The 17,574-nt window shown below is 44.3% G+C and overlaps 1 protein-coding gene across 2 annotated transcripts in view; it reads left to right on the top strand.

The window, feature by feature from the left end:
- Window positions 1-17,574, top strand: part of LOC149370511 (MAM and LDL-receptor class A domain-containing protein 1-like) — a 170,322-nt gene that overhangs the window by 128,033 nt on the left and 24,715 nt on the right. For both annotated transcript variants that reach the window (XM_089562038.1, XM_089562044.1), the window contains exons 45-52: window positions 649-822; window positions 2,077-2,178; window positions 4,261-4,415; window positions 6,508-6,592; window positions 7,286-7,450; window positions 10,821-10,926; window positions 11,894-12,044; window positions 15,145-15,238. In XM_089562038.1, the coding sequence (XP_089418164.1) occupies window positions 649-822; window positions 2,077-2,178; window positions 4,261-4,415; window positions 6,508-6,592; window positions 7,286-7,450; window positions 10,821-10,926; window positions 11,894-12,044; window positions 15,145-15,238 (1,032 nt within the window). The remainder of the gene's footprint in view (window positions 1-648; window positions 823-2,076; window positions 2,179-4,260; window positions 4,416-6,507; window positions 6,593-7,285; window positions 7,451-10,820; window positions 10,927-11,893; window positions 12,045-15,144; window positions 15,239-17,574) is intronic.

Genomic DNA, 17,574 nt, shown 5'->3' on the forward strand with positions numbered 1-17,574 from the left:
GCAGAGAGCACCAAAAGTTGGCGGCCAGAGTTCGCTTTCCTCATTCATGTCGGGACATGTTACGGCAGCACGTTCACGTTTCATGCGCCATGTTAATATCGGTGCCTTTGCAACTGTTGAGGGCGGCTTTCCCGGAAGTCTCTTTCAGCGACTTTGTTGACAAAGATAAAATAAATTTACGAACGTCTCACTGAGCAAAACTCACAGCTCTGATTGTTTTAATGCGATGGTTTCAAACAGAATTTGAAGTTGGAAGCTGGGCTGCTTATTAAAAAGCACAGCTGCGAACTTTAGCCACGATAAGTATACTAGCATCTGTACGGCCTGAGTGCGTCACAGCATTATGCCAAGAACCATGTGCTGCGCAAAACTCTCATACGTCATACGGAAACCATTTTGAGTCATATTATAAGAGCTCTTCCTAAATACATTGGCCGAATTTTTTCACAGTGGTCGCAAACGATACGTGTATCGCGCATAGAAATCGAATGTGGCTTTCGTAATTACATCTTGTTGGGTGCGAGGCTTCTGAAGAGCAAATATGCTTTGTCTTAACTTGAATAGGTATGAGTATGTTTTATTTCATGAAGTTACTGCTTCGATGAACACTGAACAACCATTAAAATAAACCCATATACCTTACTCTAGGTGCCTGCGATTTTTCAACTGATTTGTGTGGTCTGGAGAACGAGTACCCTCATGCACGTTTTGGATGGAACTGGACAACGGTCAAAGATGCGAAGCGCAACAAGTTCTTCCCGAAGACCGACAGCCGACTGAGCGAGGATGGAGCATTCGCGGTGTATTATTTGCTGAATCCAGGTAAGGGATATGTTTCCATGCTTTTGGATAGTCGACTTGTGGTAGCTGAAATAGAAAGCCGCGCTGTGTCATGTAAAATGGTAATGCAAAATAGGGTGTCAAGCAAAATTCATCCTGTTTTTACGCGAACCGTGGAACTGAAACCTGAGACAGACTGCAGAAAGACTCTTATTTTTTTTTTAGCTAAGAAGAGACCATTGTATCAATTACAAAAAGGTCAGCGGGTGGAAAAAAAAATTGGGCGAGCTCAGTGAATTCTGAAGCTAAGCACATTTCTTTATTCGGAAAATAGCACATCATCTTCGCGGATCGCACTCTCTCGTTCGAGAAGCATCTTAAAAATGGTTGAAGAAGAGAGCAGAAAGCCCGCAAACCACCTGCGTGTCAATGGTTTATTCGTTTTCAAGTTTCGGCTTATTTAGTGAATTTGAAATGGTCAGAAACTGGGATGCCAAAGGCTTAATGTCTAATGTAAGGCCAGCTAGTCCTTATGAGGTCAACAACCTGAATTAATGCTCGGTAATTATTGGGGCGCACCGCCATAAGCGCCTTGGCTAAGGTACAACAGACAGAGTGTGTCGGGAACCTGCGCATTTGTACTGCGAGTGGCCTTGTTGTTATTGCCAGCCTTACACCTTGCCGCATACAACGGCTGTCGCCTTTTTATGCTGCAAGGAGGGCCAATACCTATTTTCTCCTCAAAGCTATGGATGTTTCTTGTGAATTTCATTCACCATTTTTACGTGCTGACTAGGAAGAGCGTGAAATTGCGTTGAATTAGAGAAGGAACATTGCCGTACAGTTCCTGAAAAATGAACATTTTCTTGTGTTTTTTGGGCTGAGTACTTTTCGTGGCAGACAATCGTAGAGATATAAAAGTGGTCAGACACTTTGGCAAGAATTTCTTACAATGTTCTTATCTAGAATAAGATCGTTTGCTTGTCAGTGGGTATGCAAACCTGTTCAAGATGACAGTACGCGATAGCTGAATGCCCGCTTTTTTTTTTCCGCGCCACCACAGCTGGTACACGCGTGGAATTGAGAGCTATTAAGCTTACTTAGACTTACCATTCATGCGCTTTCACCATCACCAATGTTTAGTATTTTCGAATCCACGGTTGGCCGGAATTTACGAGCTACGGTTAGTTAACCCGACTTAGTCCACTCAAGACAACCATAGGAATGCGATACCACTAACTAGATGGCATAGAATGCTCATATACCTTATGCATCACAATATCGATGTAACTGCAGAAGTGCCACACGGAGGGATTGACAAGGCAATGCTCACTCCCCGGCTGGGACCCATTGCACACTCCTGCGTCGTCACTTTCTACGCCTTCGTTCCTGATAATCGTGAGTGGCTTTGTGCGTCTGATGCTCTAAATCTGCTTAATTTTATGAGCAGCTGGATTCTTGCCTGCATGTTAATGGACGATCCGGTAACAGTGCCTCGAAGAATGTGGGAAACCGAAAGAATTTCTTGTCATTACTTCAATCTGCTTATACATACTTCAAAAATAGCCTGAAGGAAGAAGTCGATTAGCACTTACAATTGTGTATTTTGACCGAGCAAATAAATAACACTGAAAAATATTAGTGGCATATAAGTGGAGAAGCAATACGAAGAAAACGAGTATATGTGGACCTAGGAAATGAAAATGAGTATATAGTGACCTAACAAATGGTATTAGGGACTATAATGGGAACGACGGAAACTTCCGTTTTGGAAGAAGAGGAATATGTATATATCGCAAATCCAAATTACGTCAAGTTTCTCACTCGCATGTTTATTTTTTCGGCATTCACACTTGCAAATATAAACACTGATTGTTGTATGCAACCATAGAATGCCTGACCAAGGATGTCGATAATAGTCATTCGTAGTTCACGGTGATGAAGTTTGAAAAAAACCAGCTGTGCTGATCAATATTTGCCTATTGCGCTCGAGCCCTTGCATCGTGCCTAAGCAAGGGGCGAGCTAACGACAATGGTGCCATCTGTCGGCGCCATCGCGGAAGGATGTGGCGACCGCTGACATCAGGCCTGTTCGTCAGTGGCAAACTCGTAGCAGTGGGGCTTCGTTCTGCTATACCGAACTAGTGAAAGCACTCCACAACTCACTCTACGGTCTGCAGCTGACAGAATTGCATTGTGTTTCGCACGTATCACCTGTTTTGTGCAGCGCCTGCTTAAGCAACTTCGAAGGTCGTCGTGTGTGCATGCGTGTGTAGGGTACTAGCTTTCCTCTTTTGTTGCTTTGACTTCGGGGCTGAGGCGCCTAAGAGCCGTGCGCAGGCGCAGTGAGCATTTCTTTACCACTTCTACGCGGAACGCAACCGCCTTACGTGGGTCAGTGCGCGTTTGCTGCATGCCTTGTTATATTTTTGTTCCCTTTAACGGACCTGGGAGACACTGTCCATAGTACGGCTGCCTCCGAATGACTGATTTCTTACAATGTCCGCGGTGTTTGACTAAATTCGTGCGAGTGTACCCTTCCAGAGTGTGGGAGCGTTATACCATGATTTGGGGCTTGAACATGGCGCAGGCGACGACTGCGATACGCGACAAAGGAGGGAATTCATACTGCAGTCCAGGAGGACACGGACGTCGTTCCACACGCTCGCTTAGGGGGACGGAGTCTCATAGATCTAGCGGGCGGCCACGCTCAAGTATTTTTTTATTTATTTATATAACACTACAGGCTGTAAAGGCTCAACTAGGGCCATAATGTTTTTGAACTGCAATGTTCCATTTTACGTCAAGATAATTAAACGAGTAATCTCAGTTTAGCCCTTCCGCCTTTACAGATCGAGAGGTTTTATTTCGCCCAGCAAGGAGAAGGGACCATTCTTCAATTCACAAGAAATAGCCAATACATAAAAAAGAAGAGAAAAAATGTGCAACTTTGCAGTTCCTGGCGCGAACTTTCCTCCAAGAGTCCGCTTCACTGTGCCATTGCCTTTTCAGGTTGACCACACTAGGCTTACAGCGTAATTCAATAATGAGCCGCACGTTTTCGATATTCCTTCGGCAGCGCGAGAGTGGTCCGCGCGTTTTTTTTTCCGAGTTTCATGCGCTTCCTAAAGAAATGTGCCTCAGAAAGCAAGTTAAATCTGCTCAATACAGCTTCATGCTTCTCTGTGTACGTCTTCCGAAGCGAGAGCTTTGTAAATCAATTCAGAACTTGAGCATGTTTAGTTATTCACGTGATGTAATGACCTGCACAAAGGCTACCACATCTGACTTCTTTTTCAAAATGGCCGACACGTGCTGTGCGTTCTGCCGTTCTACACTCACTCATAATTTCCGGGTCAAAATTATGCGGGACATATTTAAGGTCACACCAAAAGTGAACAACCACGAATGTGGTCTTGCCGAAAAAACGGGTAATTAATGAAGTGGGTCGCTATTTTCCTTTTTTACTTTGTTCTGCAGCTTCTTCGGCACTCTTTTTCGGAGTGCTACCTCCGTCAGTGTCTGCCACCGGCTCTACCGGCGTCGCACTACTGGCAGGTCTGCGAGGAAGCAACCTGAATGGCAGGTGGGCTGCGGTCACCGTGAAGACCGGAAACTGGGATGCGGGGGCTCGGGTAAGTAGTGATTTCGTGAAGTTAATATATGTACCCACACGACACTGAACAACAAAGGAAGCCAATGGAGCTGTTCGCGGTTGGAGTCTTTCTCACAGTCACTGCCAAGGCTATAGGTTTGGTCCCAAAGCGACCCAGGCTATGGTGGACGTCGTAGTAAAGGGCTCCGTGAATTTTGACCAACTGGGGTTGTTTAACGTGCACTGACATCTCACAGTACACGGGCCTCTAGAATTTCGCCTCCATCGAAGACTATAGGGGTGTCTAGAAAATCCTGTTCTCTGGAGAGACTCGCCTGCATGCAAGTTCTTCTACTTGAGGTCTTAACTTCCATTTTTCCCGTACACGAATGCAGCTGCTGCGTATTTTTTTTCCGTCACGCATACAAGTAAGAAAGTTTTATAGAAACACCTGTGGCGTGTTTCAAATTAGGCTTTCAGTAATGAAAGAAAACGATCGGATATAGAGGAAACATTTTTTTCTCGCTTAGGCTCTGCTACTATTCGAGCACAAAGCAATTGAATAATTGTGGTTGTCAGTGAGTTCATTGAATAAAATCAGTTAAAACTTCTTATTAATCGAAGTTGGCGGGCATATTTGTATTCGAAACTTAAAGGTGGTCGCATTCCAAAAGGTCTGTTTGCCGGAATTCTCGTGGCATGTCCGTACTCTAAGGTATCTGCGTGCAACTTTTAAATTAAATCCACGCACGTAGACATGGAAAGTGAATGCGATGGGGCCGAAGGACTTCCCACAGTTTTACAGCATTTCCGTACGGGCTCTCGTTAGAAAATGGTGTGGATCAATAGACAAAGCTCATAACCGTTCTCATTTCGCATTTCGCCTTTGCTTGGTGAAATCCGGAAACCGCCGTGCGTCACACCTACGTCACACTAAAATGTGTTTCGCGCGATTGGTTTCTTGCTTGCGTGCGATGTTCTAGTGGATTCAGTTAAAATTTGCAATCGATTATATGAGTATGCAGGCGTGCTAGCAGAATTTTATCATAGGGACAAGTCTAGGAGTGCAATCACCTCTCAGTTTCTAAAACGAACGTTCACAGTATCAGCAGGGAATAAGATGTCTAAACAGATCGGTTTAGTCATAATGCTGACGAACCAAATATGATCTCCTTTTTTGTCGGCCTAGTTGCAGAACCCGCGCGCAAGAACGGATATCGTGTACTCTTAATGATTTCGAAATAAACAAAAAGTGTGAAAAATGGCCTTTTGGGTAAACCCGCCAGACACGTACAACATGTTTCACTTCAGATTTTACACAGTTTTTAAGAATTGGCTTTTTGAGTTAGGAGAGCGCTTTTTTCTCCATGCCATTGTCAGCGGTGTAGTACTTCAGAGTATAGCTAAGACGTGCTGATTAGCAGGCTTATTAACTAATGTTGAATAATTTGCTTTTTAACTATTTTCGTTAGGGACCTTAATTACTGAGAGACGTGTAGCCCATCGTAAGTCATGTCCATATCAGTTTTTAGAATTTTGAAAGCGCAGTTACCCTCTTCGCTGTGGGACAACAAACTATGGCTACACGAAAGTACATGCGCTTTCGATAAGCTTGCAGGGAAAGCGGCCTCTCCAGTGGACTAACTCGTCGAAATAGGCAAAATGTATTGAGCAACAACGGCGAGTGTAGCGGCATTTTCGAAACTCCAAGAACTGATACGGATATTACTCAAGGTGGGCTACTCGCCTTTCTATATTAGTTAACCAGCCTGTTAGTTTGCACGCCTTAATTGTTTTTGATGTACTACACTGCTGACAATGCTGTGCCGGAAAAACTGAGAAAAACTTGTTGTTAAAAACTGCGTCAAGTCTCAGGTGAAACACCCTATATACGCGCTAATCTCATTAGGGGAAGCGAAGAGAATAATGTCGCTCTTACCATGGCATTTGTGACCATTATGCATCCGATTTTTATAAACGATATTGCGCAGTTGACCAACCCGCTTGGTGCAGGGCGAACTTGATGGCTTTCGAATTTTCCTATTTTGAGTACTTTGCTAAGCAATGTTACCTTCTCTCAACGTGGTTTTTACCTTTAAAGTGTTTCTATTCTGCTTTTCATTTCCATGCAGTTTGTCTACCTTGCCGACACGCCTGGCATTAGTGTAGACCGTCCTGCATACTCAAACTGCCATCCAGATGCCCAAAGCGAAGGATGTAAGTGAACAAGCTACGCGGAAATAACGTGCTTGCTTCGTGACTTCGTAGTAGTAAGGCCGAAACCTGCGCTGGGCAGTTCTATAGGAACTATTTTGTGTTGCGCTTTGCTGTACTAGCATCAACTAGCTTTAAAATGTTACCTTGATATCATTCCTCGGTATGTACTCATATGGAGCACTACATACTTGCAAGGCTGCAGGGATTAAAACAGCTTGCGCCTGAATGTTGGCTGTATAAATACACATCAAAGCCATTTCTGTGCACACTTTTTGCTGACCTTCAACACGTAATATTTGTGTATCGCAAAACAAATTATTTGACATCACTTAACATCACTGAATAGCACAACTGGATGCTTGAATGTCATCTTGATATAGATTGCCAGTACCAGCGTCATTTCGGAAGTACTGCAGAAAAATCCGGCTTTGTAGAAAGAGAATATCATCAGCTTTAGCCTTCAGTAAGGGACTGGTGATACCGCCAGTTGTTTCTACATCAGGCAGCAAAATGACACGCAGTTAGGCCTGTGTTGTGTAGTGTAACTTAGAGAAAAAGATGCTGGTACTACCGCAGGACCATTTAATGGAGTAGTTCTTGAACTGAAGATGCGCCTGCCGGGAAAAAAATTGCGCTAAACACTAAAAGAGAACGGCTTGAAGACTGCAGCTAGATATTGCCTTTTTTTTTTAGGGGAAGCGACCCGCCAAGTCAGCTGCGACTTTTCGAGCCCCAAGGACTGCGGGTGGTTTCCAGAGCGCAGAGATGCCGACCTCGACTGGGTTCTCCACATCGGCACCAACGACAGCGGAAATTCGAGATTCAGGTGGCAGCCCCCAGACAGCGCATCAGGCAATGGTACATACTGGAGCGAAACAATACCGTCTAAAAAGCGCTGTGGAGGTAGTTGGACATTCATAGAATGCTTGTGCTGCTCACAGGCCGAAGGAACATAGCAAGCGTTGAAACGAGAAGGTGGAGACTCAGCGAACACTATTTCTTCGCGCGCTTAAGTAGACAATGCACAGAAAAGCGCTCAGGTAGGGCATTGTAACATGCTCGTAAATAAACAATTCTAAATAAATTAGTGGTGAACAAATGAAGGGCACGGTAACTGTCTCTCTAGGTGAGACAACCAGTCTACGCATTTCGTTCACTTTTTAGACGATTCTTTGTACGCACTCCTCATACAAGTATTTTAATAGCGAAAGCGTTATATGACTCACCGGCAATGAAAACCGGCGTCGGCGTTAGCCACGGCATTGGCCCCGAAAATCCTAGTTGATGTCACCGCGGTAGAAAGTAAAAAGGGGATTTATTCCGAAGGCACGGGTAACTAAGCCCAGGATTTAGAAAGTGCGGTGCGAGCACACAACTCGTCGGCTACAAAACTGGGTTCCTTTTTGGCGAGCGAAGGGGAATCTAATATAAGCTTTGCCTTACTGCAGCATGCTAACTAGTCGGTGTGTCATCAGGAATGAAGGCCAAAAAATGAAAATAAAAATAAAATGAGTTAAAAAGGCAATAAATATAACAAAAGAATGCCCTCACATTCAAAGCATCGCACGGGCAAAAATAAACAGTGAATCGATAATTGAAGATTATTCGGTTACAGCAAAAGTTCATCGTATAAGGATCGGGTGTCCTTATAGCACATTCAATGATGTCAAAAAATATCTTCCAGCGATGTTCACTTATGGAGTATTGCGATAGGCTATCCTGAGCACGTTTTGTTGTGCAGCGAACCAACTAGTGATTCAGTGGGCGAATTGGAATCAGATCCGGGGGTACATCATCGGTCAGGAGCAACACACTACGTGGCGAATACCCCCCCCCCCCCCTTCCGTGCTCCGTGCCCCTCAACCCCTTGACCCGTGTGCAACCATGAGAGCGTCTTTTGTTTCAGTCGTCGAATTGGATGTGGTGAATCCGGGGCAGATTTTTGCTGCTTCGCTGGCTCAGGAAGATGCTTCGAATCGCCAGTTAGAGTACTGTTTTTAAAGAAAGGAAAACCGATCGGATGAAAGCGATGATGTACTTTGAGTCGTGGGTGAAGGTACAGCTAGACGCAGTAGGAGGGGGAACACGGGAGCGTGAGGCCTCTGCGCTTCGCTAAGCGCTGCCGCCAACAGGCGACAAGAGAGGGCGGCACGACGGCCAGGCGCGGAAAGAGGAGCCGGCCGTGCTTACTGGGCACGCACCTTTGCCGCCACTTCTCTCCATCTCTCGGTGACAGCGTTCCTCGAAGTGCGGAGGCCATGCGCTCCTCTGTGCCCTCTTATATTGCTTCTAGCTGTACTTTAAACTGCAGCTTTTTCGATACCACTAAACTAAATGGGCTCCCAGTAACGACAAGCGTAGGACAAAGGAAGCGGAGTGTTGAACGCATTGACAGTGGCAACTAGCTGACGTGCGTAGCGCAGTCCATGTTGAGTGGAGAAGACACCGCTCCTGATAAGCGCTGTGAACTGTCGGCGCATAATCATTGGCGATAACCGCAAGCTCCGTATGCACTCGAAAGCATTTCCTCCGTGATAACGTTTCGCTCGAGGCAGGCAAGCAATCAACAGATATGCGCTTCTGCACTCCCTGCTCTGCTTTGCAGGTCGGGGCAGGTCGATTGCTCTACCACTTTAAATTAGCCATTGCATAGATTCTCCAGTTCTAATTAAAGGAAGCCCTGCTCGCGCTGCAAAACACGTGTTTTTCACAGATCTCGATCAAGCATGAAGTTCGAACTATTACTGGGCGACAACAGCTCGCACTTACTAAGTACTAAAGTAATTTTACTAGCCTCTTCACCTCGTTTAGGTCTTCTGTAGATCTCACGCTTTAAACGTATTACATCTGGCATTATACTCTCCTCTACGAGGGTGTTTTGAATGCCTTCCAACCGAATGTCACTCGACTCGGCTGTCCAACTTACTTGGCTACACGAAATTGTTCGACGCCATTTGGCTCAGATGACATTGAAGTCGACGGAATGACCCAGAGACATTCAAGATTTTGTAATGCCTTTCAAACGCGAACACAGTTCACGCCGACCAATAACCGTAACCGTCGCTCCGCCCACAGCCGCGCGACTGCTTTGGTTCTGTGCCTCTTGACCGATATACGTTATTCATTTTCTAAAGCGAAACAGATGTTTTTAGAGTTTCGCCGACTCCGGCACTGTGACCTTCAGCGACATTCAGTGACCTTCAGCCGCCCCGGAGCTGCGCTGGCACGACCATGTGACTAGCCACGTCACTCGCGCGCTGTCTCCGCCGCCGAAGCTGGAGCCACCACGCAAGCGCTCTTGGCCGCGGTTTAGAGTAGCGCACCACTCGCCTAAGCATAGCGCGCTTTGCTATGGATTCGAGCGAAGCTGGGCTATCCCAGAACGTTACACAGAGGACCTTGCAACGTCTTCGGCAAGCGACATCTGACCACCTCACGGATGTCGCCCTATTTCGCTTTTTTATAGCTAGGTATAAAGGATATAGGGTACGAATACGAGGAATTAGAGCGCGTGTTCGCTGACGCAAAGCCTGTTTCTCGGAAACATGGGACAGGAACGGACCTGGGGGAAGAGGGGAAGGTGGCGGGTTGTCTGATGTGTGAAGGGGTGTCATTGTATCTACATGAATATTATGCGCATCGTGAACATGGCGGCGAATCCAGTGTACACGCACAGGTCAAAGGTATTTTGTGCAAAGTTGGTAAATTAATTGTTTAATTTGGAGTGTGCGCCGGACAGCCTTAAGCTTCATCATGCCACCGAATATGTAATGTTGCCTTGGACGGTAGGTTGTCAGGGCAACTCCAAATCTTTTCTGTTTCATCTCTTTTAAAAGCAAATTCTCCTGAACTATTCGCAGAAATTCAACAAATTAGGTATTTTGTGCACACACCGTGTGTTGTGTAAGGACTGGCTACTTACACAGTTATTTATTTTTGTCTATTCATATTCTACCGACAATCTATAGACAAAAGACCGCTGAAAGTGCATTACCATAATTCTATAGATTGTCAGTAGAGTCTATACGATTTGTTTTGCCTATAGGCTATGCTGTAAGATTGGTCTATAGGTAGTCTATAAATTGACTTTATAGACAGGTGCCCATGAACAGTCTATAGTGTGTGTAAAGAAATTTTTGGAAGAGAAGACCGGCAGAAAGTCATGAAAACTGCCGTGAAGCATTCGTAAATTTTTCAGAAATGTCATTTCATCATTTTTTTCATGCAGGAGCTTACATGTACTCCCGAAACATGCTGCTCAAAAGGAAGACTGCCCAACTTGTCTCCGTCCGGATGGGCGCCACTCCGGATGATGGACGCTGCTTCACCTTCTGGCAAGTACAGAGTTCTTGCGTCGATGGTTTTTGGGTGCGAGAACAGCTGCCGGTAACAATTCACCCCGTGCATTTTAAAATATTATCATGCACATAAAAGTCTAGATTTTGATGTAAGATGATAAAATAAAATTTTATTGATGTCTTACCGCTTCTAAGGTACACACTAGCATTACAAACTAGCAGAAGCGGCACTAAAAGGGTGAATAGTTTATAGTTTCGCAAAAGTCGCAGTCTGGATATAGCAATCTACCGCGACACCATCAAAGTGTTTTTACACGTTTCCATTTTTACTCTTACTCCATGACAGTTTTACTGACTACATTAATTTGTCGGCAAGCGGTTAAGTGGAAAATGTTAGCGCACTAGTTGCAGCCTGTGCTGTTAATAAGCGCTGCCACATTGTTGCTGCTTCTTTATGGGCCCTCAAAATATGAGCCTTGCTCGGCTGCTTATAAAACGACCCCTGGATTGGCCCTACTAAGTTTCCAAAGCAGATTTTCTTTTCTGCAAGGCTCGTTGCTGATTCATTACAGACATGTTTGTCAGCTGTATTGGAATGCCTTCGTTCCTCATAGCCTGAGTGGCTCTGGGACGTTAAACCCCCATAAACCCATAAACCTACAAAAATGCCTCCTTCACATAAATTTCATTGTCAGCAGCTCTTCCTCTGTAGGAAGGGAATTTTTCCCAAACTATCTATTCAATTCTTCCAGATTTATTTTTATGCAAAGATATTATGCTCTTTTGCTAATATATTCGATCCATGTTGAGACTGAAATGTTATTTAAACGTGCGGAAATTTCATATGTAGCTTTTTTTTTCGCGTTTGTGTTTTGCTCACGGTTCCTTTATCGAACGTTCTTTCATTAAACAATTGCAATCCGCTCGGCTACTCACACTTAAGGGAAGGTAAGCTTGTCACCCAGTGCATTTTACAATATAAAATGACCCTTCTCTCCGGCAGGTACAACATGTGGCATCCAAACGGCGGAGACCTCAACCTGCTTCAGCGCACCGGTAACGCTTCGACTACTTTACTCTGGAGCCGTACTTCACCGCAGGGCAGTGAGTGGCAGCAGGGGCAAGTGCAGTTGCAGTGCGATGAACCACACCAGGTGGGAAGCTTGTTCATCTTTTCATGACGTACATTTACAAGAAGAGCCGGTAGCTCAACATTGCATGGCAGCTGGAATTTCCTTTTCGTGCAGTTCTTTACTGTTCGGCATCTGGCAGTTGTGAATAGATTCTGACCGTGCTTTCCGTAAAGGGTTGGTTTTTATTTTGGTGGTTCTAGATGCTACGTAGCTTTTAGGGCGGAATCTCTCGAGGAGCGGCTCCTTGAAGCTGCCTTTCCCTCTTAGTTAGCTTCCGTGAAAGAAAGCATACAATCCCGCATGCTGCACAACCTGACGTGTATTGTTCGGCTCGAATGAAGTGCCCACTTATATACAAGCTATCGCGTCATTCTCTGTGACTTTAGTGACTCATGTAACCAGGTGTCCTGGCTGCCAGTTTTCATGAGCAATTTGCGCGAATTTGCGTTCCGGTAATGGTAGGTTATCAATATTATACTACAAAGATGATTAGCATGGCTTGAGGCGCCGTCTAGCGTTTGTGTCTCTTTGTGTGTCTTTTCCGGCCGAATATTAAAACGAATTTCATGTGCATTACAAACCGCGTTTATTAGGCGGACTCGTGCTAATTTAGAAATTTATCCATTAGAATGAGAACGTGAACTATGTTAACCTAATTTAGACTGAAATGCTTGCGGATTAAACGGCCTGAGGGAATAGCTTCAGAATTCGTGGTTCTTATAATAATGCGAAATCACTACTCCTCACGTGCCAACCTCGAGCCAGAATCTTATCATCTTTTATGTCTTGTGCTCCGAAATAGCCAGAGCTTACCCGAGTTAATCGGGTAAGCTCGGATGGGTTTGAAGGAGCGTCGCGCACGCTGTAGCCGATGGGAGGAAGCTCGAATAAGTTCGGACTGGTTAGGGAAGTGACTGGTCACAAGGTGTTGCTCAGGAGGAGTAATATGGGTCGCACAGTCCCTACCGGTGGCTGGAATAGAAACAGCCACCTGCCAGTGCATTGGCGCGTCGCTAAACCGCTGCGCCACTGCGCTGGTAGTGGATAGTAGGACTCCCTGCGTTCTATGAATGTCATGCAGCGAATGACGAATTTTGCATATATAATTGGCATTAACTCATTCAAGCTATTATGTCATACGCTTAAGACGGAGCTTGAGTCCCCCTTCAATTGAAGAGCGAACACCTCCTTTCGCTCGTATACTCCGTTAATGCCCTACCACTTTTTGTTCATGTATTTATAAAAGTTCTCGTTTTTAAAGGTAGAACAATTTTTATTTTACTTTCACAGGTGTATAATTCTGCTGGACAATTATTGTCACTTTAAATTCCCATATTTCGCTTTAATATCACGTGACAGTACCAAATGACTAGCTGGAGCATTCACACGTCTCCCACTGTTCTCGCCGTCCCCCTCCTCATCACCGTTTTACGGTTACGCCATCGCCATCATCAAGGACGCTTAACCCAGAGAAGGGCCAGATACGGCTCCGCTGAACTAACTTGTGGAGCTTTTGTAGCTAGAAATAAATACGTTTTTATGGCACTCATTTGCATGCGATGATATTTGGTTTGGACTAACAACACGCCTATGCTTCCTTGTGCCAGCTTACATTAGGCTAACTGAAATGTAATTATCTTTTCATAATTAAGTTTTTTAGCTGTCATCGTTGTCATTACTCAGAAAGAGAACAGAACGGACTGCGAACGCAAAATCCGTATGCGAGAGCAATCGCTACTGTGGGTATCGCTGTCAGGACGAACATCCTGCAACAATGAAGGGAATCAGTACTTGGGCAGGACTGTGTTGTCGGGCGCATATCTTGTCCATGCGTGAACTCAGTGGCGAGAAGAATTTTCTTTGATGCGTGTGCTCAAAAATGAATTCAGTGTAGCACTCCCATGCGACTTATTCTCCTGGTATTGGAACTAGCAGATGGAGCATGCACGACCTGCTATACTTGCCGTTATTCCAGGTCGCTGGCTTGAGTAACCGCGTTCAAGTAATGTTTTTCCCTCGCAACCGCAACCATAAATTTTAATGACGAGTGGGCGTGCCACTAATTGCACAGTGTTTGAGTAACAAAATAGCTTAACAGCCTCCCGCAAGTACTATTTGCTCTTGAGAAAATGTCACTTTTTTCTGTGAATGTCGCGCTATAAAGAATAAAAGAATAATTTGTCTAGTAGTGACCCCTTCAAGCTTGCAAAAATGTTCTGACTTCAATTTCGAAACAAATTGCCTACTCGTCCAACTGAACGCACCGGATGAAATTCACTTTACTACACCCCCATACAAAAGGCGCTACTGAGAATGTTTACTACATTCATATCATTGCGAAAGTGCGGATTTATGCTCTTTAAAAGACGACGATGAGCGAGCGGTGCCACGGAATGGAGCGTTACATCAGCTGCGAACAGACAGCGCTACAGACAACGGACGATTTTGCTCGGGGTTGGTACCTATCGGATTAGTGCCTAGGAACTGAAATGCAGAATTATCCAAGAGTTTTTCGCTTTTCCTATAAACCACACTTGGTGACTAAAATGCTTAAACGTAGGCTAAAGAAGAGAACACGGAGGAAACACTGCTCTGGACAAGAAATAGACGTCCGACACAGAGCGCTGTGTCGTCTCTTTTCTCGACTCTACAGGCTGCCATGTTTTCTGTTCATCAACTAGCCCAACTATAGACCATTACTAATTATAAAATACGACTCCAGGGTGCAGCGGTAAAAGAGATGCACGAGATGAGATGCTCGTAAAGAAACAAGTAGGCAGACAATTGGTGACGGGTAATCAATAAGGCATGCATGTACCGGGATTTCTATCACATGGTCAAACTTAGTGATTTGAATAATTATCGGAACAGCGTTGCGCAAATGGATTAAATGCAGCTTTGCGCTGTTTCCCTTGTAACTCTATAATGCCAGCAAGCTCACAGAGGCATCCTCAAGTTTCTCCGAACTGTAGGGGTTATGGAAGCAGGATTTAACGGCAAAAATTACAACTTTTTTTAAGTTTTTATTTTCACGCAGCAGCTCCTGTTGATTATGCAATACATTTGCTGACCTGCTTGTCAGCATACTGTTTTTTTAAAATTTATTTTCCTCTATTTCCAGCTCGTGTTCGAGGCAGTCCTGAATCCACGCACACTTGGCTTAATAGCCATTGACAATTTTGCGCTGACTGATGGGCCCTGCGACTCAGGAAAAGGTTTGCGCATTATTGTTTGAATTTAAATATTGCCTCAGAAATATAAAGCCCTCTATCTAAGACTTCACAGATGAAAGGTTACCTGCTCAGAAGGCTAATTTCCTCAAAGATAATGATAAAAGAACTCCTGTGTTAAACATTGGTACTGTGCTAACTTACGCGAACACGGTTGGCTTCATGAAGGGTCTTGAAAATTTTCATTGTAAATGAATGCGAAAATTTTCATTGTTTTTCGCATCGTCATTGTAAATGGAAAGATAGGCATAACGCTTACGGCATATTACATTGAGGCGTTTTGGCGGGTCATTCGGTTCGGAAGCATAATGAAGCGCACAGCGCTACCGAAGACTCGCACAGGTGTATGAAGAAAGAAAGATACAAAGCGCTGTTAAAACGCAAGGGAAAACTGATGACCATAGCCAGGGCGACACCTCACAGAAGACACTAGACTGATGACCGTCTTAGGGCACGTCCTTTTACCATCGCCACTGAGAAGATACACCAATATCTAAGTTGTGGACTAAAAGGCGCAAAAACTAGCAGACTAGCGCCAAAGTACCAGTGGTTGTGTATTACAACGAAAGCCATAGTTTTTTTGGGCAGCAAGAGCAATACCTGATGAGCCGAACCCTGAAATCTACATAAGGCCGAACAGCATCCCGTAGCAAAATAAAAAGAACAGACAATCAATACAGCATAAATGGAGAAGAGAAGAGCACGTACACAAGCTAATAGCGGCAGACTAGTATGGAGCCCAAAGAGTGCAGCGCATTATGAATCCTAACTTTGCTGAAAACTATAGTTGATCGCAAAAAAAAAATCACTCATCCAGCCTTCGAAAAAGTAGTGTGGTGGGTAATCACCTCCACGAACACCAACGAAATATAAACCGAACAACATTAATACGCCAAATTTACCATAAGCAGGGCCATGAGGGGCAGTAAAAATAATGAAAGCACACCGACCGAAATGTGGGAAGTTGCTGTCGGAGAACGATCTGAAGAGCGGCTTCTTTGTGAGATATTTAATTTGAGGCCATGGTTACACACTTGTCACCAGCTTCTGAAATAAACAATGCCTGAGTAGTTTACCCTAAACACTTTTCTTACGGTGGTCTTTATTTTCTGCCTTAAAACAATATTTTACTTTCAAAAAGTTTCGTAGCATACATCAGCATAGTACGATGTGTTGTTAAGAATTCACAATTAGCTTTTCAGTACTCTCACTAAGTGGCACTGAGGCAATCTTCAAAAACAAGGTAAGGTGAGCTTTGAAAGTTGAAGGGCAGTGCTCCGACAAAACTTCAACAGTCTCACTTGTTCTATGGTTTTTTCAAAAGTGGAGTTATCTGGATTCAAAATTTGCGGCTTGCCCTTTTCATATCCTTCCTTCGTCTATTCTAATTCCAAGCACGCTCAAAGCTAAGGAGAACTTCAACGGCGTCCCCCAGTGTAACGTCATGGTTGGCGTATAATGCCACCCTGATTGATTTAAACGCGTAGAATTCGCTGGATAATACTACGCATGAGACTTCTCTCATATTTTTGTTTGTAGGAGTTAAACCGCGATTTATTCGGGTAAAACCCTTAACACAAAGGGAACGTGTTACAACAACAATAATGAAATCTCATCTTGTCCGTTCGAACAGCTACACTTATACTTTCCAGTGCAACAGCCACCGCATGGAATGATTTTCAGCCTGAATATACCAGGTGTCCCAGCTAAATGTAACCAAGCTTTAAAAAAAACACGCGGTGTCCTAGCCGTCTGAATCCAAATGAGGGTTGTTTAGAGTCGCGTGACCTAGTCTGCAGTATTTTTCGTTCTTCAAGGTTGACTAATTAGTTAAGCTTAATTAACAAACTTTTTAATTATTCACTTGAGGAACAAAGTGTGAATAGAAAAGTTGTAGATCGCTTTGAGAAACAGCTTACTGAGACATTTACGTAAAGTAGTAATAGTAAAGTAGTAGTAGTAGTAAAGTAGTAGTAAAGTAGTAATATTTACGTAAAGTAGTTTTTTTACCGGCCTCTAACCATAACCCGTACAATAAGAAAAACCTTCCACATGACAACTATGCCACTTCAATGTCCCAAGACGCGCCTTAAAGAATAAAATGTATTTTTTTCTGAAGTCCTCTCCTCGATGAGACCATGGGTGCACATTAGGGCAGAGAAGTGAGCGAGCAGCTGGTCACGCGACAACTTTCTTTTAAGGCCAATAAATAAAGCTACGTAAATCGTAACTTGACGGAAACAGCACTACGAGCGGTTTTTCGAGGTGATCTAAAACTTTTGCATTGACACTTTCTTCCTGAAGTTAATAATGAAAAAGTT

Source organism: Amblyomma mixtum, chromosome 1, assembly GCF_055824585.1.
Source record: "Amblyomma mixtum isolate Tamu chromosome 1, ASM5582458v1, whole genome shotgun sequence".
Taxonomy (NCBI): domain Eukaryota; kingdom Metazoa; phylum Arthropoda; class Arachnida; order Ixodida; family Ixodidae; genus Amblyomma; species Amblyomma mixtum.